The sequence below is a fragment of the Sorex fumeus genome, unplaced genomic scaffold (assembly GCF_029834395.1).
Source record: "Sorex fumeus unplaced genomic scaffold, SorFum_2.1 ptg000061l, whole genome shotgun sequence".
Lineage (NCBI taxonomy): Eukaryota > Metazoa > Chordata > Mammalia > Eulipotyphla > Soricidae > Sorex > Sorex fumeus.
The window spans coordinates 58,104,234-58,129,013 of record NW_026606118.1 but is presented as its reverse complement, the minus strand read 5'-3'; the positions used below and the strand labels follow the sequence as shown (position 1 = coordinate 58,129,013).

Genomic DNA, 24,780 nt, shown 5'->3' with positions numbered 1-24,780 from the left:
GCCGCGCTCCGCCCCGCGGCCCCGTAACGAAGGGCGACGCGGGACGCAGAGCCGCGCATGCGCCCCGGGGACTACCCGGCCGTCCGAGAGGAACCGCCCCCCGCGGGCGCCCTCCGCCCCGCCCCGCCCCGCCCCGCCCCTTTCCCGCCGCGGACTACAAGTCCCGGCAGGCGCCGCGGCCCGGGGCCCGGCTGCGCGTGCGCAGACGGCGGCCGCCGGAAGCACCCAGCCGAGCTGTGTTTATCTCGTTGGACCCTGGAGTCGTCGGTTGGCGCGCAACGGGTTCGAGGCTGCAGGCAGCGCGAGGACCCGCGGCCCCGCCCCGGCCCGGCCTGGCAGGTAGTCCGAGGCGGGCCGGAGGGCGCGGGAAAGCCGAGGGTCTGGGGGCGCCCCGGGCCGAGCGTCAAGCCGTGGGGGAGGGGCCCGGGCGAGCGATGCGGTGGGGGTGGGGAGGGGCCCGGCGGGGGCTGGGCGGCGGGGCCGGGGTCGGGCCCCCGCGGCGGGCCGGGCTGCGGGGGAGCGGGGGCGGCGGCGGCGGGCGGGCGCTGACCGGCGGGAGCGGGCGGGGGCCGGCCTGCCGCCGCGGGCCGGGTGACGCTGCAGCTCGCCTGCCGGGGCGCGAGCGACCGCGCCCTCCGGCGCGTCCCCCCCGGGCACCGCCGCCCCGGGGCTGGGGCTGGGGCTGGGGCTGGGGGCGGAAGATGGCCCCGGGAGCCGCCGCCGCGACTGCGGCAGTGATGGAGCGGCGGGCGCGGGCGGGGGCGCGCGCCCACGTGGTCTCGGCGCCGGCCGGGGGGCGGCGCGGGGTCGGCCCCGCTGACAGCGCCTGCTGCTCCCCCTCCCCAGCGCGCGTCCCTCCCGGCGTCTCCTCCCGGCCCGAGGTTCCACCCGGCCGGACCAGGGTGGCCGGGCACAGATGACCCAGCCGGACCCGGCGGCAGGTGCGTGGCCGCGGACGGTGAGGTTTGCCCGCACCTCCCGCGCGACCCCTCCTCAGTCCTCTCCAAGGGGGCGGCCCTTTGCTTGTCGGTGCCCGGAGCCCCTCACCCGCCCCAACACGGTTTCGTCTGCGCGGCTTCCCGGCTCGGTGTCCCGGTGTCAGGTGTCGGGAGCGGAGCCCGCACGGACCTTCCTGCTGGAGTTCCTGGGCCTGGCAGCCCCCCAGGCGCAACTGTCAAAGGAGCTCGCGGTGCCCTGGAGCGCCCCCGACTGACCCTGGTGGCCCCCCCCCCACCTCCGCTCAGCTTGCAGAGGCCTTCCAGTGAGGGGCTTAGCTCTCCCACCCCATCCCCCCCCCCCCCCCCCCGTGGTGCCCGGAGGGTCCCTGACCTAGATGGCATCCAGCCTGCGCTGGTCTGCCCCGAGAGCCGAGCCTCTCTGCACGGGTGCCAGCTTTCAATGGACCGTCTGCGGCTGGTTATTAATAGCGCTGGAGTATTTTGAGATCCCTGCCCTCCTCTTAAAGAGCACAGGGAATTCTTCGAGAGGTGGGACAGGCAGAGCCGAGCCGAGGCGGACAGGAGCACACTCCTGGGCTGCAGAGGGGCTCAAGGGGGGAAACAGACAAAGGGACCCGGGGGCGCCCACCTTGAGTCCCTGATCAGCACGTTCTGGTTCTGAGCTGGCTTTCAGGTCAGAGAGGCCCCACCCCACGCTGCTGCAGCCTGCCAGCCAGCCCCGGCTTCCTGACCTCCGGAGCTCCCCTAGGGCAGGCCAGCCACCTGAGCCGTGGGAGGGCCCCCAGGGTGACACTGGGAGGGGCCGGCTCAGCCCTGCCAGAGTCCCGCTGAGCCTCGCCCGTGCGTTCTCTGAGGAGCCCGCGGCCCTTCTGTGTGCAGGTAGCAGAGGCAGCAGGCCGTGCCGGGGGGGCATGTTGCTGTGACCAGTGGCCAGGGGATGTTACGGTGGACAGTGCACCTGGAGGGCGGGCCCCGCAGGGTGAACCATGCCGCCGTGGCCGTGGGACACCGGGTCTACTCCTTCGGTGGTTACTGCTCAGGAGAGGACTATGAGACACTGCGGCAGATTGACGTGCACATCTTCAATGCAGGTACCTCGTGGCTGTCCACAGGTGGGAGGGAGGGGGTTCCTGCAGCCAGAGGGGCGGTGGAGGGGGGAGGTTGGGTGGGGGGGAGCATGCGGAACGGAGATCTGGCTTGGGGGGCGGTGGGCAGCCTGGAGGGAGGACCCCTGGGCTGAGCCTTGCTATGCCCACAGTGTCCTTGCGTTGGACAAAGCTGCCCCCAGTGAGGCCTGCCGTCCGCGGGCAGGCTCCCGTGGTACCCTACATGCGCTATGGACACTCGACCGTCCTGGTTGATGACACGGTCTTCCTTTGGGGTGGGCGGAACGATACTGAAGGCGCGTGCAATGTGCTCTACGCCTTTGACGTCAGTGAGTATGGGTCTCCCAGAGCATCCCGGTTGGGGGTGGGGGAGGGGAGCCGCCAACAGCCCTGGGGAAAGGGCGCCCCAGAGAGTAGGAAGAAGTGTCAAAGGTTGCTGATCGGCCATTCTCTCGTGTCCAGATACTCACAAATGGTCCACGCCCCGAGTGTCAGGAACAGTTCCTGGAGCCCGGGACGGGCACTCGGCTTGTGTCCTGGGCAAGATCATGTACATTTTTGGGGGCTATGAGCAGCTGGTAAGTCTGGGGCGAACCTTGTAGAAAGAGAGGGAGGGACGCGGGGTGGGGTGGAACTCGAGGCTCTGCTGTGGACCCAAGGGAGCGAGCGATGGAAGGGCCGAAAGCCGGGCGGTCAGTGCTGCCCTCGGTATTCCTCCTCCCTTCACTTCCTTCCCCTCCCGCCCGCACAGGCGGACTGCTTTTCCAATGACATTCACAAGCTGGATACCAGCACCATGACCTGGACCCTCATCTGTACCAAGGTTTGCTCGCTTCTTCCTTCTCCCCAACACTCAGAGAAGCTCATCGAGCCCAGATGCCACCCTGACCCCCTCCTTCTCCCTCGTCTGTCTCCTGTGCAGGGCAACCCTGCGCGCTGGCGGGACTTCCACTCCGCCACCATGCTGGGCAACCACATGTATGTCTTCGGGGGCCGCGCTGACCGCTTTGGGCCCTTCCATTCCAACAATGAGATCTACTGCAACCGCATCCGAGTCTTTGACACCAAGACCGAGGCCTGGCTGGACTGTCCGCACACGCTAGTGCTGCCGGAGGGCCGCCGGAGCCACTCGGCCTGTAAGCGTCCGTGGGGTGTCTCCCGCGTGCCCCTTCCTCCTCTCCCTCCGCCGCCGCCTCCCCCTTCTCCCACCCCTCACATTCGTTCCTCTCTTCCTTCAGTCGGCTACAACGGGGAGCTGTACATTTTTGGCGGCTATAACGCAAGGCTGAACCGTCACTTCCACGATCTCTGGAAATTTAACCCCGGTAAAGAGCACTGTCTTCGGGGGTGGGGGGGACTAATGGGCCATTTGGGGGAGAAGAAGAAAAGAATTAAGTTTGAGTAGGTGCTGCATGGACGGCAGAGAGGCTCTCCGGATTAGGTAGCTGTTAAATCACCGTATCAACTTCTTTTCAGTATCTTTTACCTGGAAAAAGATTGAACCGAAGGGGAAGGGGCCCTGTCCCCGTCGACGCCAGTGCTGCTGTATTGTTGGTGACAAGATTGTCCTCTTTGGGGGTACCAGGTACAGGGGAAAGAGGGAGGGAGCCAGGTCTGGGACCCGCAGGGGAGGGAACGAGAGGAAGGGTCTTTCAGGTGGTCTTACCTCCTCTGCCTCCGTCTCTACAGTCCATCTCCCGAGGAGGGCCTGGGAGATGAGTTTGACCTCATAGATCATTCGGACTTACACATTTTGGACTTTAGTGAGTATGGTTCTTCCCAAAGCCATCGGGGTCCCTGTCTCTGGGTGGCGACATTCAGGACGACTTGAAACTCATTTCCCTCCCCCCCCACTTCTCCTTCACAGGCCCTAGTCTGAAGACTCTGTGCAAACTGGCGGTGATTCAGTATAACCTGGACCAGTCCTGTTTGCCCCATGACATCAGGTAGCGTGAGTGGTTGGAAGGAGGGTTTGGTTGGTAGCACAGCCCTGACCTGATTAGCTTGGCCTTAGTTTGGAGGAGATAGAAAGTTTTGTTCTACTGGAGATGTAGTGGGTGAGAGGAAACTGTTAGCTGGGTAAATTACATGAAGAAGAAAATCTGCTTTTCAGAGCAAGGGTATCTGCACTTCCTGAAACCAGAGCCTGTATGTTGACTGGTGTCAACATGCAGAGAGAATGTTGGGACTCGCAGCAAGGTGATACAAGTTTAGTGCCCTCTGGATCACATTAGTTCCAGGATTAAAGGCAGGCCTTCCTCACTCCTTCCCTTTGAACTCTCTTCTTAGGCCCAAGTGAAACACTGAAAGCTAGTTACGAGTCTTACTGTGCCCTTCTGGGTCATTCTACCACACTTGCCTCCACTTAATTCTTGGTTGCTGAAGATCTGTGTGTTCAGTATTTGGTGATAGAATGTGTGTGCCAGAGCCATAGTACAGTGGGTAGGGTGCTTGCCTTGCCAGGAGTCAGCCCTGAGCGTTGCCGATGTGGCCCCAAAACAAAGAACGTACAAGGTTGTACTGGAGGATCACAGACTGGCCCAAGATTGACACATGTGAAAGCTCCTGAAGGACCAAGTGTGACGTAGTGAGGGTCTTGGCATAAGGAGATATCTGGTCTTTGTAGGAAGAAAAAATTTTCAAAACGAGAGGGATTTAATTTTCGCATGGGCTGAGGGGGTTAAGGCCTCAGGAGAGCTCGATCACATTCTTACAAGGATGGGGACTTCGAAGAGGTAGTACAGCAGGTACCGTGCTTGCCTTGCATGCGGCTGACCAAGATTTGACGTGGTCCCCCAAGCCCACCTGGAGTGACCCCTGAGCATAGGCGGGTGTGGTCCGCAAGCCCAAAAGCAAAACAAACACAAACCATGAGGAATTGAGGGCTGGAGGTACAGCTTAGCAATAGAAGCATTTGCCTTGTACATAGGAGTCCTCATACATGTGTTCTGTCTCTTAGCTCGCCAAGAAGAAAATGGGGTGTAGGGGGTGATTGGAGTGGTAACTGGGAGCAAAATCCACGTTCTTGGTAAGCTGAGGAGGTGCAGTTGCTTAGTTGAAACCAAGCGGAGGAGGAGAGGTAGGCTGTAGGTACACAGATGCTTTCCTCCAGGTGTTCGGAACAAGAGTGCATTCAGGAATAAACAGGAAGTCCACACGAGCTTGTAGGTGGAGCTGGAGGAGTGGGTGGGGGATGACCAGCGTGGGTGAGACCTGACTCAGCAAAAGCTGCTCCTAGCCAGGAGAGGCGGCTCCGGGTGGTTGAGCTTCAGGGAGCTGATGGAACCAGTGGGCTCAGAATCCTTGTCACAGCACTTCTGGGTTTGAGGGCAGATGCTCCTGGTTCCGTCGTCGACCTGTCGTTCTGGCCCTTCCAGGTGGGAGCTGAATGCCATGACCACCAACAGCAATATCAGTCGCCCCATCGTGTCCTCCCATGGGTAGGAGGAAATGTCGCCGCCGCCCCTCCTGAGCCTGCCGTCATCTTCGCTGTCCCCTGCCCCTCTCACCTGCCTGTCCCCTTGGACCCTGGACTTGATATACCTCCACGTGGAGTTGTTGGACTAGAGGTGTTTTTTCTTTTCTTCTTTTTTTTTCCGTGCTGTGAACTCAGTTGGGGAGCTGTAGGGGGGAGGGTTAGGTCCCTCCCCCTTGGGCCGAGGGCCCCTTCCCCTTGGTGCTCTGTCCTATCCACCTCCCTCTAACTGCTCCTGGGCTTCTTGCTCTGCCCCAAGCCAGCCAGGGCCCCGCCGGGAAACGAAGAGAAAGGGGAAGAGGGGAGAAGCCTGCAGCGTCAGAGTCCCGGGAGCTTCCCTCACCCCTGCTCCCCTCCCATCCCCCCACCCCCCTGCTTGAGCCATGAGACATGATTGGGAGCTGAGAGGAGTTAACAGCTGTTGGCATGAAACCACCTTCTCCCTGACCCGGGAGGCAGGACCAGCAGATAATTTCACCCTTCCTGGAGCTGCTGCTGTACTCTGAAGCGCTCAGCAGCCCGGATTTTATAAAAATGAGTCAAAAACCCCAATGCATTGTTGTCTGTTTTCGCGCAATACCACCACGGGGATGGCAGGAGATCCGGGGCACCCAGCTTGCCTTTGCCATCCCCAGTTCTCCCAATCGGCCCCAATGAAGCCCAGGGTTCGGTGCGCGGCACCCCCTCAAGTAAGCACGGGGTACCGGAGAGAGCACAGAGGTTCAGGCCCTTGCTTTGCATGCGGTGACCCCGGTGTATCCCCAGGACCATTGCCGGGTGTGGCCCCAGTTCTCCCCCTCCTGAAATAAAATGTCTTAAAAATAATAAAAGTATGGACTCGGAACCAAGTGTGACCCATGGCTCGAGCCCGGTTTCTCTCGCGCGGAGCCCCGCGCCCCTTGGACGGGTCCCGCACTGGCGCCGGCAGCGCCCGGCCCCGCCCGCCCGCTGGGGCGCCGGAAGGGGCGGGGCGCGGCGCCGGAAGGGGCGGGGCCGCCGGGCGGAAGGGGCTTCGTGCGACCCGATGCCGAGAGCGGGTGGTCGCGTGGGGGCGGCCGCCGCGTCTGCGCGCGGCGTGAGCGGCCGCGGGGGCGGCGACGGGCTCCCGGAGCTGCGGACGGACGAGGGTATGGGCACGGGGCGCGCGAGTCCGAGGGAGCGAGGGCGGGCGCCGCGGGGGTCTGGGCCGCGCGGCCGGCGCCGGGGCAGGGGCGGGGGTCTGCCCGCCGCGCCCCCCGGCCGGCCGGCCGGCGGCTTGACGGGAGCCGCGAGGCTGCGCGGCTCCCCGAGGGCACTTGGCCTCGCGCGCCTGAAGCCCGGAGTCGACTCCCTGGCACCACGGGAAAGGACGCGAGCCGAGCACCTCGTTCCGGGGCGAGCCTGAGTCAGGGGCCCAGCGGTGGTACAGCCCTCGGGGCGCCCGCGCCGCCCACCCCGCTTCCGCCCTCGGGGTCCCCAGAGTCAGCCAGGAGAGATTCCTGAGCGCCGCCACGAGTGCTCCAAAAGCAACAAGCCAAGGGCAATTTGATGTCTTAAAAGGGTTGGTGTCACCGTATCATGACTCGATTGTTTGCATCAGGGCGTGGTGGGGCCACACTGGTTTTGCTCAGGGCTTTTTCTTTTTTGGGGGGGTCACACCCGGAGATGCTCAGGGGTTCATGCACTCAGGAGTTACTCCTGGCGGTGCTCAGGGGACCCTATGGGATGCTGGGAATCGAACCCGGCTCGGCCGCGTGCAAGGCCAACGCCCTACCCGCTGTGCTATCGCTCCAGCCCCTGCTCAGGGCTTATGACTGTGCTCAAGGATCACTCCTGGTATGTTCCCCAGAGCATATGCAGTGCCAGGGATAGGAACTGAGGTCACCCTCATGGCGAGTGCTGTACTTTCTCTGGTCCAAATTCCCAATTATTTTTGTATGTTTGATTTTGGTGCTTGGAATTGAACCTGGACCTCCAGCATGCATAGCTCTCTCTCGTTCTATTATCTCTGTGGTTCTTTTTGAAAAAAAAAATTTATTAGGACAACGTGATTTGCAAAGTTGATCATAATACAGTTGTTCTCAGGCGCACAACGTTCCAGCCCCAATCCCACCGCCAGTATCCCCAGATTCCCTCCCACCCCACCCCAGCCTGCCTCTTGGCAAGCATATGACAAACTTTCAGTGCTTCTTACAAAACTGGTTTCAGGGTTATAAATTCCCGAAGCCGTTGCCTGTCCCTGAACCTCTGTAGAGTCCTTTTCATCTGAATGGTGATCTTGCTGGATATCATGTTCTTGGGGAGGTGTGCATTTCATTGAGTTTTTGAACCATACCCCTTCGTTGAATAGATCTGTATGTATTATGGGCTTATAGTCCTTTGTATGTAAGTTCCTTTCAACTGTTGTTTCTTCATCATACTTGCCTTCTTTTCTTCAGGGACTCCTGTGATTCTTAGATTGTCCCTGTGCATATCCCATAGTCCTCTGGTATGATGTTCATATTTCAGACTATTTTCCACCTTCTTTTTCTTTTTTTTTTTTTGTTTGCTTTTTGGGTCACACCCGGCGATGCACAGGGGTCACTCCTGGCTCTGCACTCAGGAGTTATTCCTGGCGGTGCTCAGGGGACCATATGGGATGCTGGGAATCGAACCTGTGTTGGCCATGCTGGCTGCATGCAAGGCAAACGCCCTACCCGCTGTGCTATTGCTCCAGCCCCTTTTTTTTTTTTTCTCCACCTTCTTGTTTCTTAGCAGTTTCCTTCTCATCTTGGAGTTCCTTGGTTCTTTTGCTCAGCTGCTCTTACTCTGCTGTTTAGAGCTTCTATCAAGATGTCTTGTTTTGTTATTTTGGGGGCCATACCCGGCAATGCTCAGGGGTTGCTCCTGAATCTGCACTCAGGAATTACTCTTGGCAGTGCTGGGGACTCTGTCGAATGTCGGGGCTCAAACCCGGGTCGGCTCCGTGTAAGGCAGTGCCCTACCTGCTGCTCTATCGCTCCAGCCCCCCATTGTTTCTTCAACATCCTCATTCTGGGGTTACTAAAGTCATTGCTGGAGGATTTACTGAGTGGGTTGGTGGAGTTTGTCTCCAGTGATATTTCGCTCATTGATCCTGGTGGGTTTCTGTGTGTCTTCCCCATTGGTTTTCTAGCGTTCTTGCTAATGCCGCAGTGAGTCTTTGGAGTCAGACCCACTGGAAGATGCTGAGGGATTGTCGAGGTTGCCCTTTCTTCTCTGCCCATCTTCACCAAAAGACAGGAGGCATAACTGAGAAAGAAGCGTGTCATTTATTGAGTAGATCTGTCACGTGACCACTTACTCGGCCAGATGCTTCCGAAGTTGTGGTGTGGGCCATTAATACTTGGTGCAGGTCAGGTGTGGAGACTGCTGGGATCTAGCGGGAAGGAAGGGACTTTGCCTCCCAGTCCAAGTGGGCCCAGTGATGGCAGCCAGAGGCCTGCTTTGCCTGGAGTGGCGACCATTGAGGGTGGTAATTGTGTGTGTGTGTGTGTGTGTGTGTGTGTGTGTGTGTGTGTTATGCTGCTTTGGGGACACACCGGACTGTGCCTCAGGGCTTACTCCTGGTTTTGCACTCAGTATTTACTCCTGGTAGGCTGGGGGACTGTAGGATAACACTGTTTTGTCCTTCCTGCATAGCCTCAAGTGGTTTAGGTTTATTGGGTTGCTCCCATCACAGTGCTCCCATTCCGCTGTGTTTATTTGTAACTTCTTTTTTTTGTGCTCTGTTGACTTGTAAGTATTGTTTTTCTCTTCTCCCTTTGCCTAGTCCTTTGCCTAGTTTATTCAGAGCAAAGTCCTTTTTGTATGGATACAAGAAGACAGCATATGCTATGCTTTTGTAACGTGACTCTCAGTGATATTTTCCTCCTGGGCATCTGTTCTCTCGACCTACACCTCGGCTGCCCTTACTTCCTAGCACCCCCAAAAGCAGGGTCCCGACGAGGGAGTGGATGGAACCAGGGCAAGCAGTAAGCTATGTGCTGCCCTGGCATGGAGATGGGCCTGGCCGAAGTGCCTAATGCTTAACTATAGGAGCTTAATCATGGACAAATGCTGTCATGATCCAAACAGTAATAACTAGATTCGGACCCTGCTAGGGTTAGGAATGATTAATCTGGCCTGGGCACGCACTGTAGTCTGAGTCTGTGGCAAGATGTTCCCAGGAGAGCTGCCCTACAAGCCTCAATGTGTCTCTTACTGTGTCCATACAAAAATAACTGAGGAAAGGAGAAAAACATCTTAAGAGATACTTTGTCCTTGGGTAGTCAGGAAGGGCTTTGGAATACCCCTGGGTGATGTTTCTGCCCTTGGGCTGGCAGTCAGAAAGGGCTTTCTTCTGTTGATTCTGCTACCAGACTGGGTGTAGCATGGGCCCAGAGGGCAAGGTGTAGAGGGGTGGAGAGACCAGTAGGAGCGGAAGGGTCCAGAGAGCTGGGATCAAGGCATGAGGGGCTGGAGTTGGAGAGTCTGAGAGAGAAGAGAGTTGGAGAGAGGAGAGACAGCAGGGCGGCAACATGGATGCTGGAGATCGGATCTGGGTCGGTCACGTGCAAGGCAGGGGCCTTCCCTGCTGTACTGTGGTTTCCGCCCCAGGGGTTGTAATTCTTAATGGGTATTCAAAGGTGGCCTCTGTGACTCAGTGGCATTTGAACAGTGCGTTGTGAATCAGGCAAGGGAGCCAGCACAAAGTATTTGGAGGACATGTTCCAAAGACAACATTCCAGTGCAAAGGAACTGAGGCAGGAACGTCCTAGGAGGGCGGTTGACTGGGCGGAGTGAGGTTAGTAGGTGAAATTAGACCATGCAGGTGTAGGTCAGCTGCCAGGGGGTGGTGTCTCCATCCATTCAAAGACTTCGGCTTTTTCTTGAACCATATAGAAGCCGTTGGGGAGCTTGGAGTTGGGGAGCAACTGGAATTTGATGTGCCGACCAGATGTGCATTGTAGATCCTTCTCGGGCAGAGTTGGGCACATTGCTTGGAGCTGAGTAGTGAGCTTGGGAATTGTAAGACCAGTTAGGGTGCCAGAGGTGCCAAGGCCGTGAACCAGAAAGCTGGCAGTGAAAACTGGGCAGGGGAGACAGAGCCTGGGAGAGCTGCGAAGGAGTCGTTTAAAATGGTGTTCCTGGGGCTGGAGCGATAGCACAGCAGGTAAGGCGTCTGCCTTGCATGCGGCCGACCCCGGTTCGATTCCCAGCATCCCATATGGTCCCCTGAGCCCCTCCTAGAGGGATCCCTGAGCACAGAGCCAGGAGTCAGCCCTGAGCACGGCCTGGGGTGGCCCAAAACCCAAAAAAAGAAAAAAGGGACTGGAGTGATAGCACAGTCGGGAGGGCGTTTGCCTTGCACGCGGCCGACCCGGGTTCGATTCCCAGCATCCCATATGGTCCCCTGAGCACCACCAGGAGTAACTCCTGAGTGCAGAGCCAGGAGTAACCCCTGAGCATTGCCACATGTGACCCAAAAAGCAAAAAAAAAAAAAACAAAAAAAATGGTGTTCTTTGGGACTTTCTTCCTCTTCTCTCCCTCCCTCTCCTTTCCCTTTCTCTTTCTTTTTGGGGGGTTCCTCCCCCAAGAAAATGGTGTTGCTTGGGGACCAGGATGATAGTACAGGAGGTAGTCCGCTTGCCTTGCAAGTGACCATCCAGGGTTTCATCCCTGGCACTCCATGTGGTCCCCCAATCTCTGCCAGGAGTAAGCCCTGAGCACTGCTGGGTATGCCCCCACCCCAAATAAATAAATGAATGGCATTTCTTGGACTGGAGCGATAGTAAAATGAGTAGGATACTTGCCTTGTATGCAGCTAACCTAGGTTCGATCCCTGGCACCACATATGGTTCCCTGGACAAGGTGTGGCCTTGGTGGCCCCAGCACTAGCTGGCGGAAACCCAGAACATTTAGACACGCACAAGTTGGAACAAGTATCGCTGGGAGTTGCCCCTGGATCTCCTGAATGCTGCTTGGAGGATCTCCCAAAAAAAAAAACAACAGATCTACCAGTGATGACAGGGTGAAAAAGGAAGGGCTTGGGGCTGGAGCGATAGCACAGCGGGTAAGGCGTTTGCCTTGCACATGACCAAGCCAGGTTCAATTCCCAGCATCCCATCTGGTCCCCCGAGCACTGCCAGGAGTAATTCCTGAGTGTGGAGGCAGGAATAATCCCTGTGCATCGCCGGTGTAACCCCCAGAAAAGAAAAAGAAAAAGGGGGGGGCTTTCTGGTTCCACTGCTGATCTTATATTCATGCCCGCCTTATTCCGGGGACATGTCAGGAATCAGCTAGAATCGAGAGGAAGTTGGACGGTTGTATCGCCCAGTCCAAGCCAGGCTGCTGGCGAGACGGGTGGCTGGTCTCAAAGGAATACTGGAAACGGGCAGTTACCCGAGTGAGAGGGGCCTGATGTCTTGCTGCAGTAGGAGACCCTGAGTTGCGTCTCCCCTTCCCCACTCTGCAGACGCGTCGCACTTGTCGTTTGAGGAGCTGCTGGAGTTGCAGAAGCAAGCGGGCATAAAGGCCGGCCAGCATGTGCCGTCTGGAAGCGGCACGAAGAAGCAGGGCTCCAGGCCACCCGCACAAGGCGTGTGCCTGGCAGACAAGCACAGGTGAGGCACAGGCCCTGCTTGCTCAGGCACGGAGCATGAGCAAGACGGACATCTTCTCAGCCTCGCCCTTCATGCCTCCACAGGCCCCTGGAGATGTCATCCAAGGTGCGGGTGCCATTTTTGCGTCAGGTTGTGCCTGTCAGTAAAAAGGTGAGGAGGTGTTTTCTCCGTGAAGGATGACTGAGCAGTTCTCGGACGTGAAAAAGAGTGACCAAGCAGTTCTCTGAAGTGAAGGGTGAGGGTGACTGAGCAGCTTTCTGATGTGAAGGGTGACTGAGCAGTTCTCTGAGGTGGAGGGTGACTGAGCGGTTCTCTGATGTGGCAGGTGACTGAGTAGTTCTCTGATGTGGAGGATGACTGAGCAGTTCTTTGTTCTCTCCAAAGGTAGCCCGTGACCCCCGCTTTGATGATCTGTCAGGAGAGTATAATCCTGAGGTGTTTGACAAAACATACCAGTTCCTTGACGACATCCGTGCGAAGGAGAAACAGGTGTGCTGCCCGATGCTGGCGCCCAGGGCAGGAGGGGCGGTGCTCCGGGGCCCAGAAACCTTGGACATAGATTAAAAAGTGGGGCTGAATGTATCTCATGGTGATTCAGTTTTTTTAAAAAAAAAAAAGTGTGGCTGAGGAAACTGGCAGGCAATTCAATTTAACTGTCCCTAAATTAGTTCTGTGTTTTTGTTTGAGGGCTGTGACCTGGTGATATTCAGGGGGTATTCTGTTTGGGGGTCAGTCCCATTTGTACTTGGGGGACCACATGGCGCTAAAGATTGAACCCGGGACTCCAGGTCCTTTGAGCTAGCTATCCCCTGGCCCTAATGGGTTGGGGGTGGAGGGGTTTGGAGGTGGTGGTGGTTGGGGCCATACCTGGTACTCTGCCAATGCTTGGTTCTGTGCTTGGGCCACCTGTGGGAGGACACCACATGAGGTGCCAAGTATCAGACCCAGGTTAGCCACATGCAAGGCCAAGCGCCCTTCCCTCTGTTCTGTCTCCCCTGTCCCTAATTCAGTGGGTTTGCTGTCTTAGGGCCACACTGGTAGTGCTCAAGGGTTCCTCCCAGCTCCTCGCCCAGGACCCATTCTGAGCATTCCAGGCATCGAACCCAGGCCTCCTCCCTCAGAGCGTGCAGACTGGTCTGCGCGCCGTCTCTAGCCTGCCCCAGCCTGGTCCTGGTATCTCTAAGTCCCGGCTCGGCGACGTGCTCGTGGTGTGGCTCTCGCAAAGTACAGGCCCTGTGTTGGCCTCCTGCCGGAAGGGGACGGCGTTACTGCCCAGTGTCACTGAGTCGGCACGTGCGTGGACGTTCTCTCTCCGAATGGCACTGGGCGCGCCGTCCCCGTCCGTGGCCGTCCCAGAGGGTTAACCGCCCCCTTCGTTTCCCACCGTGAAGCTTGTGAAGAAGCAGCTGAAGAAGCAGCGCGGCGGGGAGGAGCGTGAGAAGCTGCAGCAGCTGCTCCAGCGAATGGTGAGGGGCTCGGCCGTGGGGGGAGCGGCGGGGGGGTGGCAGGGCGGGTCTGGAGCGCCGCCCCTCACCCCTCGCTTCTCAGGAGCAGCAGGAGCTGGCCCAGCAGGAACGCAAGCGGAAGCAGGAGCTACGCCTGGCCCTGCAGCAGGAGCGGCGGGCGCAGGCCAAGGAGGGCCACCGGCCGTTTTTCTTGAAGAAATGTGAGTGGGGAATGAGCTGTGCAGACTGGGAACGGGCCCGGGGGTGCTGTGTTGGGGGCCGGGAGCTCTTCGGGGAGACTGGGCACTCCGTCCCGTGGTAACGTGGAGGAAGGTAGAAATCGTTGAAAGGGGGGCTGGAGAGATAGCACAGCGGGTAGGGCGTTTGCCTTGCACGCGGTCGACCCGGGTTCGATTCCCAGCATCCCATATGGTCCCCCGAGCACGGCCAGGAGTGATTCCTGAGTGCAGAGCCAGGAGTAACCCCAATGCATCGCCGGGTGTGACCCAACAAAGCAACAACAACAACAAAAAAGATCGTTGAAAGGGGCTGCCCGTGACTATTCCTGGGTGCCCAGTGCCCTGCTGAGCAGAGGGACCTTTCTCTCGCCTACCGTCCCCTGCAACGCTCGCTCATCCTCACATTGGTGTGGGGGGGGACGTGGACAGGGCCCCACCCAGGGGGCTGGAGTGAGTGCCCCGGGGAGGGGCGTGGGGGCGCGGCTTCCCTGCTGACGGGCCCTCTCCCTCCTCCAGCCGAGCAGCGCCAGTTGGTCCTCGCTGAGAAGTTCAAGGAGCTGAAACGCAGCAAGAAGCTCGAGAGTTTCTTGAGTCGAAAGAGGCGGCGGAATGCAGTCAAGGACCGGCGACATCTGCCTTTGAACAAAGAGCGCTAAGGCCTGTCCTCAGCTCTGCGGCCTGGCTGGCCCCAGGCGTGTGCCACTCAGGATCAGGCACTCTGCCATCTGTCCGTCCTCTGGGTCACCGTGGCCTTCTGTTCTCCGCACTTGCCTTGAAGTGTGCTAGTCCAGAAAGGGGCCCCCGAGCACGACCTGGAGGCCAGTGAACGGCCTGAAGTCTGCCAGTGGCTTTCCACGGCCAGGACCTGATGTAGGAGCCAATTCACGAACATTCTTGTCATTCGTCCTGTTGTTCTGCTTTGGAGGGATGGGGAGGTGCAAAATTGCTCTTTTTCAGCAAGTCACTGTGTGAGTGTGGGAGTCTCCATTCACTGTAGAAAGCCAGATCAGAAACTCCCTCCTACTTAACCCAAAGACAACAGCAAGTCTTCTGAGCTGTTGGGAAGATGATGCAGAGGGCGGGACCACTTGCTTTTTGTGCAGGAGCCCCACGATTAAGCCCCAGCACTAGTTGTTGCCCTGAGCACCACCAGGTGTTTTCCCAGAGAAAAAAAGTGAAAATAAAAGTAAAGCGAAGGGTGACCCAACCTTAGAACTGCTTTCCTTTTGGTTTTGAATGCGAGGTGGGGGTGAGGTCTGCGGAGGCAAAAGCCCCTGTGTTGAGGGCTGGAAACGGTTCAGCTCGGGGGGCTGGAGTGATAGTGATAGCACAGCCGGAGGGCGTTTGCTTTGGACACGGCCAGCCCAGGTTCAATCCCTGGCATCCCCTATGGTTCCCCAAGCATCACCAGGAGTGATGACTGAGTGCAGAGTCAGGAATAATCCCTGAGCGTAGCCAGATGTGGCCCCAATACAAAACTCAGAAAAAACTGAACAACCCTAAGACGAGTCATAAATTCTAGAACAGTAGGAAGACTGTCGTCTCTGGCAGGGTTGTGACTCAGTGGTAGAAACGCGAACACCTCGAAGCAGCTCGGACACCGGTGGGGTAGAATGGGAAGCAAGGGCACGGGTCGCTCGCTGTTTCTGGAGTGGGAGGGAAGCACGCATTTCTGATGACAGACGTGAGGCAAAAGGTAGAAGCACGCTTCTTGCCGCAGTGGTGGTGCGGGGAGGGCCGACCTAGGCTCAATCCCTGGCCCCCCATAGGGTCCCCCAAGCACCACCAGGAGTGACCCCTGAGCATTACCATGTCCAAAAAGGGGGGGAAAAATTTTTTTTTAAAGAAGTATGCTGGGGCTGGAGCGATAGCACAGCGGGTAGGGCGTTTGCCTTGCACGCAGCCTACCCGGGTTCGATTCCCAGCATCCCATATGGTCCCCTGAGCACCGCCAGGAGTAACCCCTGTGCATCACCAGGTGTGACCCAAAAAGTAAAATAAAAATAAAAAGAAGTATGCTTCGGGCTGGAGCGATAGCACAGCGGGTAGGGCGTTTGCCTTGCACGCGGCCAACCTGGGTTCGATCCCCAGCATCCCATATGGTCCCCTGAGCACCGCCACGAGTAATTCCTGAGTGCAGAGCCAGGAGGAATCCCTGAGCATTGCCGGGTGTGACCCAAAAAGAAAAAAAAAAAAAAAGGCACACATATGCTGCCCGAGCCCATGTGCTGCTTGCGCCCACGTGGCCGAGCACATGTGGTTCCCGAGCACATGTGTCGCCCGCATCTCCCCTCTTGAGATGTGTACTTTCATGCTTTCATGTCTAACTTGACTCTCTCACTCTCCCTCCATACCTAAAAATCCTCCAAATAAAATCTATTTACTTCAAAAAGAAAAAGAAGTATGCTTCTCAGGTCAGGGAGCTGGCACAGGGCACTGGACTGTCCACACTTGCATGTGTGAGTCTCGTTCCGTCCCCAGCACCACTTGGCCAGGATCGAGGTAGCACAGAGGTTCTGAGGTAGCAGCCTGCAGGGCTCTCCGTTTCCCAAAGTTCAGTGTGTTACTCAACACTGATTTCCCCTTTTGGGCCACACCGGGTGATGCTCAGTGGTACTCCCAGCTGGTGTGGGTCACTCGTGGTAGTGTTTGGGGGATCATATTGTGCCAGAGATTGAACCAGGGATGTCACACTCAAGCTCCTTGGGAGAAGCAGTACAGAGGGGGAGAAATGGAAGTGTGTTTTGCTGTTCAAACCTGAGAGAGACAGCGCCCAGATACGGTCCCCTAAGCACCACCAGGGCTCACTCCTGAGCAGAGGCAGGAATAGCTCTTCCCAAAAAGGAAGTATTCCAAGGCAAGGTCCTTGACCCCCGTACCATCTTGCCCTTGAGCTGGTTCGCAGTATGGGGTTGCATAACTGAATGAAAAATCCGGCAGCACTAAAAGTTCCTGAGTGTTAAATGAGCAAAATTTTGTACAAAATCGAACTCCTAGGGATCGGAGCAGTAAGTCAGGGGTCCAGGTGCTGGTTTTGCATGTGGCTGGTCCAGGTTGATCCCTGCCAGTAGTCACACCTGAGCACTGCTAAATGTGGCCGAATTTCTCCCCCACCCCCTAAAATTTCAGCCACATAATGGATCTGAGGTATTCCTGCCGGCACTCTCCAGATGGCGTTGCATTTCTTTTTTGTTTGGGGTGATAACTGGCAGTGGTCAGGGCTTACCCCTGGCTTTGCTCTCAGGGATCACCCTATGGGAGCCAGTCAAACACCATACCCGCTGTGCTGACACTCCAGCTGCCCCAGGTGTGTTGTATTCCTTCTGAAAAGTGGTCGTGAGTGGAGAGAGATAGAACGAGATTCCCAGCGCGCCTCAGCGTCGCCAGACCTGCTCACGTGTTGCTGGGGTCGCAGAGAGCCAGTGTCTGGCCTCCCGGGGGTCAGCTGACAGGTGTCCAGAAGCCGCCTTCGTCCTGTTGACTGAGCTGCACGGGCCACAAGCCTTCCCCTTGTGAGGACCCAGACAGGAGGCCTGGGGAACGGCCGCTGCCCATGCATACACCAAAGGAGCCACTCACCTCAAACCCAACAAAATTGTAGTGGTTGCACTATGGGCCAATGTTAATGGGGCAAATGGGCATTAACAGTAGCCCAGGGGCTGGAGTGATAGCACAGCGGGTAGGGCATTTGCTTTGCACGCGGCCGACCCGGGTTCGATTCCCAGCATCCCATATATGGCCCCCCAAGCACCGCCAGGAGTAATTTTTGAGTGCAGAGCCAGGAGTAACCCCTGAGCATTGTCAGGTGTGACCCAAAAAGCAAAAAAAAAAAAAAAGTAGCCCAATCGTGCAACCAATTCTGTAAATTTGAGGGACCCCCAAAAGAAGCCGCCCTTGGGGCCAGAGAACACAGTGGGGGGGGCTGGAGTGATAGCACAGCGGGTAGGGTGTTTGCCTTGCACGCGGCCCACCCGGGTTCGATTCCCAGCATCCCATATGGTCCCCTGAGCACCGCCAGGGATAATTCCTGAGCGCAGAGCCAGGAGTAACCCCTGAGCATCGCCGGGTGTGACCCAAAAAGAAAAGAAAAAGAGAACACAGTGGGGAGTGCGCTTGCCTTGCTCATGGCCAACCCAGGCTCAATCTCCAGCCTCCCGTATCATCCCCAAGCACCATTAGGAGTGATCCTGGACCGCAGAGCCAAGAGTATGCCCTGAGCACTACCAGGTGCGATCAAAAAGAAAAACAAGGAACAAGCCCCCACAGCCCCTAGCAGCCTCTCACTTCCTGGTCCCCGCAGCCTTAGGCAACCGCTGGTCTCAGCTTTCCTTCTCGCAGGCTGCCAGCTCAGGGCAAACGGGGTCGGGTGGCAACCCCAAGTCTGCCTAGAAGCGTTTGTCTTGCTAGGGTCCTCGGTGCCGAGGGCAGACACAGGCACAGGTCCTTCCTGGCACAGACTGGCACAGAAGGGAAGGGCCGCGTCAGGACAGCTGGCCCGACGCCCGGGACGGCCAGTGCACTGGGCAGTGCAGAGGTGGGTGAGGTTATGTGCAGGACAGCGGACGGGGCTGAGGGCTAAAAGGGAGCATATTCCTAAGCGTCTGGAGAGTCGGCCATTGCTGGGGGTCGCAGCTGAGGGGTCCAGTGTGGGTCAGAGACAGTAATAGGATCTCCTGCAGCAGGCCAGGACTGTAGCCACACCAGGAGGCCCCAGCCCAGGGGCCAGAGAGCACAGCAGGTAGGCGAAGACTGGCCCCAGCTTTGATCCCTGGCACCCCATAGGGTCCCTGTACATCAGGATCGATCCCTGAGCACAATTAGGTATTGCCCCCCCCGACCCCCCGCACAGGCTGGCCTGATAATAGATTTTTTTTTGGGAGGGGTCTTTTGGGGTCATACCCAGTGGAGCTGGGAGCTGCCCCCTCCGTGCTGGGACACTGTGTGACTTGGTGCTGGGGACTGAAGCCCACCCCCAGTCCTGCACGCAAAGCCTGTTGGGGGTCTCTTGGCCCCTGGTTTTAGCTGCTGTTGTCCCTTTGATGGGAGCGGGGGCTGGGTGGCACACTGGGTGGCAGTGTGCGGAGGATGACGCTCCCGTGACGTGGGTGTCAGGGTGCACAGTGCTGCCCGGTCACGCTCAGCACGTGGGGGGTTTCGCTAGGGTTGTAGGGCCAGGGAGGTGGCTCAGTCCTGGTGCGTTTCCCTGGCCAGGATGTGTCAGCTCCAGAAACACGAAGGAGACGTGGCCGCCTCTCCCTGAGAGGAGCCCTCTGCCATGCGCTCCCGGGCCTGAGGGTCAGATCTTGCACAGACGCTTTCGGGGCGGGGGGAGGGGCCGCCGATGGGAAAGGAGGGGCTCAGAGCTGAACCCCAAGGATGAGACGCTGAGGGTCGGGACCCGGCTCGGGCCGCTGGAGGGCGGCGGCAGGGTTTCGCTGGTCTGTTTTTTTGGGTCACACCTGGCAGTGCTCAGGGCTCTCTCTCGGCGGGGCTCGGGGATCAAACCCCACTGCCCAATGCAGAGCAACCCTCCTCCCCACTGCCACGCTCCAGCCGTGCGGGCTCCCGTGTGGGGGTGCACAGCACCCCAGGCGACAGACCGCAGCCACGTGTGTCGTGGGCTCACGCTCTGTCCCACAGCCTAGTCCCAGGGCCACCGAGCTTCAGAGCAGAGCGAGCAGGGGCCCTGTATCCAGGGGGGCCGCCTTTGCCCGCCCACCCTGCTTTGTGGCCTCCTCCGGGGCGTACTGATTCCCCCTTTCAGACCCAGCTTCCTTGACTTAGAGTGGGATTCCGTGTTGATAGCCCTTTTGCATGTTTGTTGGCGGGGCACACCCAGTGGTGCTCAGGGGTCACTCTCAGCAGAGGGGGGAGGGCCTGTGCAAAGCAAGGACTCAAGAGCCTCGACCCCTGTGCTCCCTGCCTCTCACACACTCTCTGAGGCTGAGTTGGGAGACTTCATCAGGACTGAACACGGGAGCTGGTGCACCTCGCCTGCTGCCAGCAGGCTCAGCACACCTTTGTTAGCTTGGAGTACCGCGAGATCCCGTAACCCAAAACCATTTGCCAAGGGTGGGGGGAGCTATTTGGGGTCTGCTCCTGGCTGGGCGTGGAGGTCATGCCCAGCAGTGCTCAAGGTACATGTCGTGCAGGGGCTTGAAACCAGGGCGGTTCCTGGACACAGCTTCTTAGCCACGCCCCGGTCCCACGCAGGCCCTCGTGATAGCTCAGGCCCCTGGCACCACCCTAGAGGCAAAAGGTGCGGCAGCGGCTTCCCTGGCCCCGGGGCTGAGGGCACCACGGGTCCCTGGCCCTGCCCAGGCTCATGCGACCGCATCAGACCCATGCCAGGGCAAAGCCCAAAACCGGAAAAGGATTCCTACAACTGACTGTCACTTTGCCACCACCAAAAAGCTGGAAAAGCTGAGATGGCCCAAAGGCTGGAAGCACATGCAAAGCACACAAGAGCGGGGCTGGAGCGATAGCACAACAGGGAGGGTGTTTGCCTTGCACGCTGCCGACCTGGGTTCGATTCCCAGCATCTCATAGGGTCCCCTGAGCACCGCCAGGGGTAATTCCTGAGTGCAGAACCAGAACCAGGAGGAACCCCTGAGCATCACCGGGTGTGACCCAAAAAGAAAAAAACAAAAAACAAAAAAGCACACAGGAGCTCTGGGTTTGGCTCCTGCTGGCATTACTGGAAGTACCCCTTGGCCTCCAACCACCAAAAAAAAAAAAAAAAAAAAAAAAAGCAAAACTCCAAATGAAACCATCTGAACTTTTTCCCAGTTTTCAGGTTATACCCAGCAATGATCAGGGCTGACTCCTGGTGGGCTCAGGGGATCATATGGGATGCTGGGCATCGAACCCAGGTCAGCTGCAATGCAAGGCAGACGCCCTTCCCCTACGGTACTATCGCTCCAGCCTGAAAACCTTGGTAATTTGGGGACCATCTATATTCCAAATCTGAGTTCTGGGGCCAGAGAGAGTCTCAACAGCCTGAACCCACACTTTGCATGGAAGAGGCCTGAGTTTGATCCCTGGCACTGCATGGTCCCCAAGTCCTGCCAGGAATGACTCCTGAGCACTGCTGGGTATGGCCCTCACCCTCTCATTCCAAATCTCAGTTCTAGGTGGTACCCAGCTCCCTCTGAGATGCAGGAACCCTGGGCTCAGGGTCTGGGGGGCATTTCTGTTCTCCACTGGCCCCACCTCAGCATGCTGGGGGCAGGGGAGCCTATACAGCTGCACAGCATGGCCTGTCCCGGGGCCCACCAGTCCGAACTGCTCCTGTGTGCCTCTGGGGAGGGGTGCGGCCAGGAGTTTCAGAGGGGGCCCCACCTTACCTGCTCCCCCGCTGCCCAATGACCGAGGGCGGCAGCGCTCTGCATCCCCTGCTGGGGTACGGCCAAAGAGGGACTCCCTGGCCCAGCCTGTGCCCAAGGCCACGCCCTCCTCAGAGAGCCCCAGATTGTCAATGCAGTTCCACACGCCAGGACGAGGGGCACCCTGGGTCCGCTGCCCAGGGCACAGGCATGGTGGGCTGGGGGCTCTTGCCTTGTCGCCACATCCCCTTCGAGAAAGGAAAAAGCTCCATCTGGTCCACCGACACCCCCGCCCACAAGGGAAGGCCAAGCCACTGAGGGCACGAGCTACCTAGGACCAGAGGGTGGGCACCGCTGTGCCAGGAACACCGCCTCCCCCTCTGCGCACAGCGGTCACTGAAGGCACGCCTGGGCCTTAAAGAGCTTGCTGGGCCAGAGGACAGCAGGGAGGGCATTTGCCTTGCACGTGGGCCAACAGGGGTTCTATCCCCGGCCTCCCATATGGCCCCCTGACCACCGCTGGGAGTAACCCCTGAGCAAAAGCAAAAACAAAAAAATAAAGCAAGCAATCACCCTCCTGCACTTTATTTGGGTAACCAGCCGGGCCCCACCCAGCCTTCAGCCCAGCTCCCAGGGCTACCGGAAGGTGGAGAAGCTCTGGGTGCCGGTGCCCGAGGCGTAGGGCACGCCCCGGGAGCGGATCTGCAGGGTGTGGAAGGTGAGGGGGGGGTTGGGGCCCGAGGAGCGGGGGTTCAGGGACTCCGTGTGGGGCTCCAGGACCGTCACGGGGACGGCGTAGGACAGCATCTGCGGCCGGCCCTCCTGGCGCTTCACTGTGCCCTTGCCCACGAGATGCAGGATACAGGCCAGCACATCCGTGCTGCTGCAGGCGGCCCCCCGGCCCAGGCTGTTGACCAGGCCCCGGGGCGGGCACGGGCCCTTCTGCCAGGCCTCCAGCACCTGCGCGGAGAGGAAAGGGGCAGTCAGGGCCCGGCTCAGCTCTGCGTCTGGCCAGACGGGAAGTCCACCTGGCACGCGGGGCTGGGGGATGGGTGCGGGGGGCACCCCGGGCCCACCACCCACCAGGCAGACCAGCCGGTTGATGTGCAGGCCCTCGTCTCCCTGCGCCTTGAGGATGCGCATGATGAGGCAGTTGAGAAGGTTCCGTCTCTTCTCCATACTGCGACCCTCCTCGTCCTCGGCGCTCTGGTACGTCGGGGGCGGGATGAGCCACACGCTGGCCCTCCTCGGCTGGGGCTCGTCCCAGTCCTCTCGGACCCTGAGCAGCCCTGGAAGGAGCAGGGGTCAGCCAAGAGCGCGGGGCGGGGGGCCGGCGCTGGACCCGGGGCTGTCCACCGGGGGAGGGGTGCTACCTCCAGGGACGTCCTTGGGCTCCTGCAGGTCCAGGGGGCCTCGCGGGGCTGTGAGGGGCCCGATGGCCTGGTCCAGGATGTCGGGAGAGAGCCCGGACAGTGCCCGCAGGCTCTCCACGGACACGGCCTATGTGGGGAGGACCAAGGCGGTCACACCTGCGGCCTCTGCAGGGGCGAGGCAGGGTGGGATGGAAATGTGGGGAGGGGAAGCTGGGGGGGGGGGCGGTCACCTGCACGTCATTGAGATGCAGCAGCAGCCACATCTGCACCGTGGACACGTGCAGGGTCTGGTCCCCGAACTGCAGCTCCGCCCGGCCCAGCCACGTCCACTGCAGCCGCTTCGGGCCGCCCTGCTCCAGGGCCGGGGAGCTGTGACCTGGGGGGCCGGGAGAGACAGGAGGGGCTGTGGGTGGCGCCCCTGGGCAGACTTCATCCCTGGTGCATGGACACGTGGGGTCCCTCACCTGCCTCCTCTGTGCCTGCCTGCGAGGGAGCCCCAGGGGGCTGCAGCCCACCCCGGGAGGGTCTATCTAGGGCACCCCAGGGCTGGAACCCGGCCGCCTGCACACCAGGCAGATGCTCCAGCCTGCTGAACTCTCTCCCTAAACCCTGAGATCTTTTCTGCTCCTTTTGGGAGTCAAAGCAAGGACGTGAGGTGGGGCCGGGGTCTCTTCAAACCGAAAGATGGGGGGGTGGGGGAGGCCAGAACGATAAGGTAGTGGGGAGGACTGCAGAGCCGGGCCCATCCCCAGCATCCCACACGATCTCCTGAGCGCCGCCAGGAGTGACTCCTGAGGGCAGAGCCAGGAGGAACCCGCAGCACTGCCAGGTGTGGCCCAACAACCAAACACACTGGTGGACGATCAACCAGAACACGGATTCAGGAAGGCCTGACTCTCCCGGAGGTCACGTGTGACGCTCGTTTCCTCTTGGTCACTCACCCAGCTGCCAAGCTCAGGGATGAGTCGCACTGTCCCCCGTCACCCCTACACTCCACACCCCCCCACACTCCCCCTACAATCCACCCCCCCTACACACCCCTCTATCATCCACTACCCCTCCCCTGTTGGATAACATCGGGTTGTCCTTGCTCCTCCCCCAGGGAGCTTAGGTTTCCTGAGTTACTCCCACAACTGTGCTCCTAAGCCACGCCCAATTCCATCACGCACTAATAATCCTACATTGCTTTTCTCTTTCCTTTATGTCATTTGCCTAATTTTGCAATGTCCTTTTTTGTCTAGACACAGAAAGGCAGTTGATGCTATGCTCTGTAACATGGGAGTTAATTGACTCCAAAATAATATTACTTCTAAGTATCCTTCATGTTGGGCTGGAGCGATAGCACAGAGGTAGGGCGTTTGCCTTGCACGCGGTGGCCCAGCCGAGCCGGGTTCGATTCCTCCGTGATTCCTCTGCCCCTCTCGGAGAGCCCGGCAAGCTACCGAGAGTATCTCGGTCGTACGGCAAAGCCTGGCAAGCTCCCTGTGAAGTATTCGATATGCCAAAACAGTAACAACAAGTCTCACGATGGAGACGTTACTGGGCCCGTCGAGCAAATCGATGAACAACGGGAGGACAGTGCTACAGTGCTATTCTTCATATTTAACTGATTTAAGCCTTAGTTGCCTTTACTTCCTAACATCCCCAAAAGGAGGGTCCTGACAAAGGGATCCGACGAACCCAGGGCAAGCTGTAAGCTACCCTGGAATCAAAAAGGGACAAGCTAAGCACCAGAAGTATAAGTCAAAAGCACTGTCATGGGGCTGGAGCAATAGCACAGCGGGTAGGACGTTTGCCTTGCATGCGACCAACCCGGGTTCGATTCCCAGCATCCCATATGGTCCCCTGAGCACCTCCAGGGGTAATTCCTGAGTGCAGAGCCAGGAGTAACCCCTGTGCATCGCCAGGTGTGACCCAAAAAAGCAAAAAAAAAAAAAAATTAAAAAAGCATTGTCATGGAACAAACTCTGACATGACCCAAAAGAAGTAACTGAATAAGAACCCTGCTGCTGGGGTTAAGGAAAGTCTAACCTGGCCTGAGGACTATGGTCTGGGATATACAGCGAGATGTCCCCAGGAAGACCCAACCTTTAAGCTTAATATATCTGTTACTGTGTTCATACAAAATGAATAGAAATATTATAGTAAAGTAAAGGTAAAGGCCCTCCCGTTGACCATCGATTTGCTCGAGCAGGCCCAGTGACGTCTCCATTGGAGACTTTGTTGTTACTGTGTCTGGCATATCGAATACATCA

At 58.6% G+C, this 24,780-nt stretch overlaps 2 protein-coding genes across 4 annotated transcripts in view; one reads left to right on the top strand and one right to left on the bottom strand.

Annotated features, from left to right (window-relative positions):
* Window positions 1-182: 182 nt before the first annotated feature.
* Window positions 183-14,512, top strand: KLHDC3 (kelch domain containing 3). Of its 3 annotated transcripts, XM_056126345.1 has the most exons (15): window positions 183-339; window positions 1,839-2,050; window positions 2,218-2,394; window positions 2,528-2,643; window positions 2,817-2,888; window positions 2,988-3,201; window positions 3,304-3,390; window positions 3,542-3,650; window positions 3,755-3,828; window positions 11,996-12,143; window positions 12,227-12,293; window positions 12,528-12,632; window positions 13,535-13,609; window positions 13,692-13,809; window positions 14,344-14,512. In XM_056126345.1, the coding sequence occupies exons 2-15, from the start codon at window positions 1,897-1,899 to the stop codon at window positions 14,481-14,483; spliced, it is 1,656 nt and encodes a 551-aa protein (XP_055982320.1). In that variant the 5' UTR covers window positions 183-339; window positions 1,839-1,896; the 3' UTR covers window positions 14,484-14,512. The 3 variants fall into 3 exon arrangements, with proteins under 3 accessions (XP_055982320.1, XP_055982318.1, XP_055982319.1); XM_056126343.1 differs by lacking the exons at window positions 11,996-12,143; window positions 12,227-12,293; window positions 12,528-12,632; ... (1 more) ...; window positions 13,692-13,809; window positions 14,344-14,512 and adding exons at window positions 3,933-4,011; window positions 5,443-5,805; XM_056126344.1 differs by lacking the exons at window positions 11,996-12,143; window positions 12,227-12,293; window positions 12,528-12,632; ... (1 more) ...; window positions 13,692-13,809; window positions 14,344-14,512 and adding exons at window positions 3,933-4,011; window positions 5,443-5,805 and having other exon boundaries at window positions 224-339; window positions 1,817-2,050.
* A 7,229-nt stretch (window positions 14,513-21,741) lies between these two features.
* Window positions 21,742-24,780, bottom strand: part of CUL7 (cullin 7) — a 28,817-nt gene continuing 25,778 nt past the window's right edge. Inside the window, exons 22-25 of the mRNA XM_056126351.1 lie at window positions 22,756-22,901; window positions 22,526-22,652; window positions 22,236-22,441; window positions 21,742-22,112 (exon numbers count right to left, since the gene is read on the bottom strand). Coding sequence (XP_055982326.1) covers window positions 21,789-22,112; window positions 22,236-22,441; window positions 22,526-22,652; window positions 22,756-22,901 — 803 coding nt within the window. The 3' untranslated portion in view covers window positions 21,742-21,788. The remainder of the gene's footprint in view (window positions 22,113-22,235; window positions 22,442-22,525; window positions 22,653-22,755; window positions 22,902-24,780) is intronic.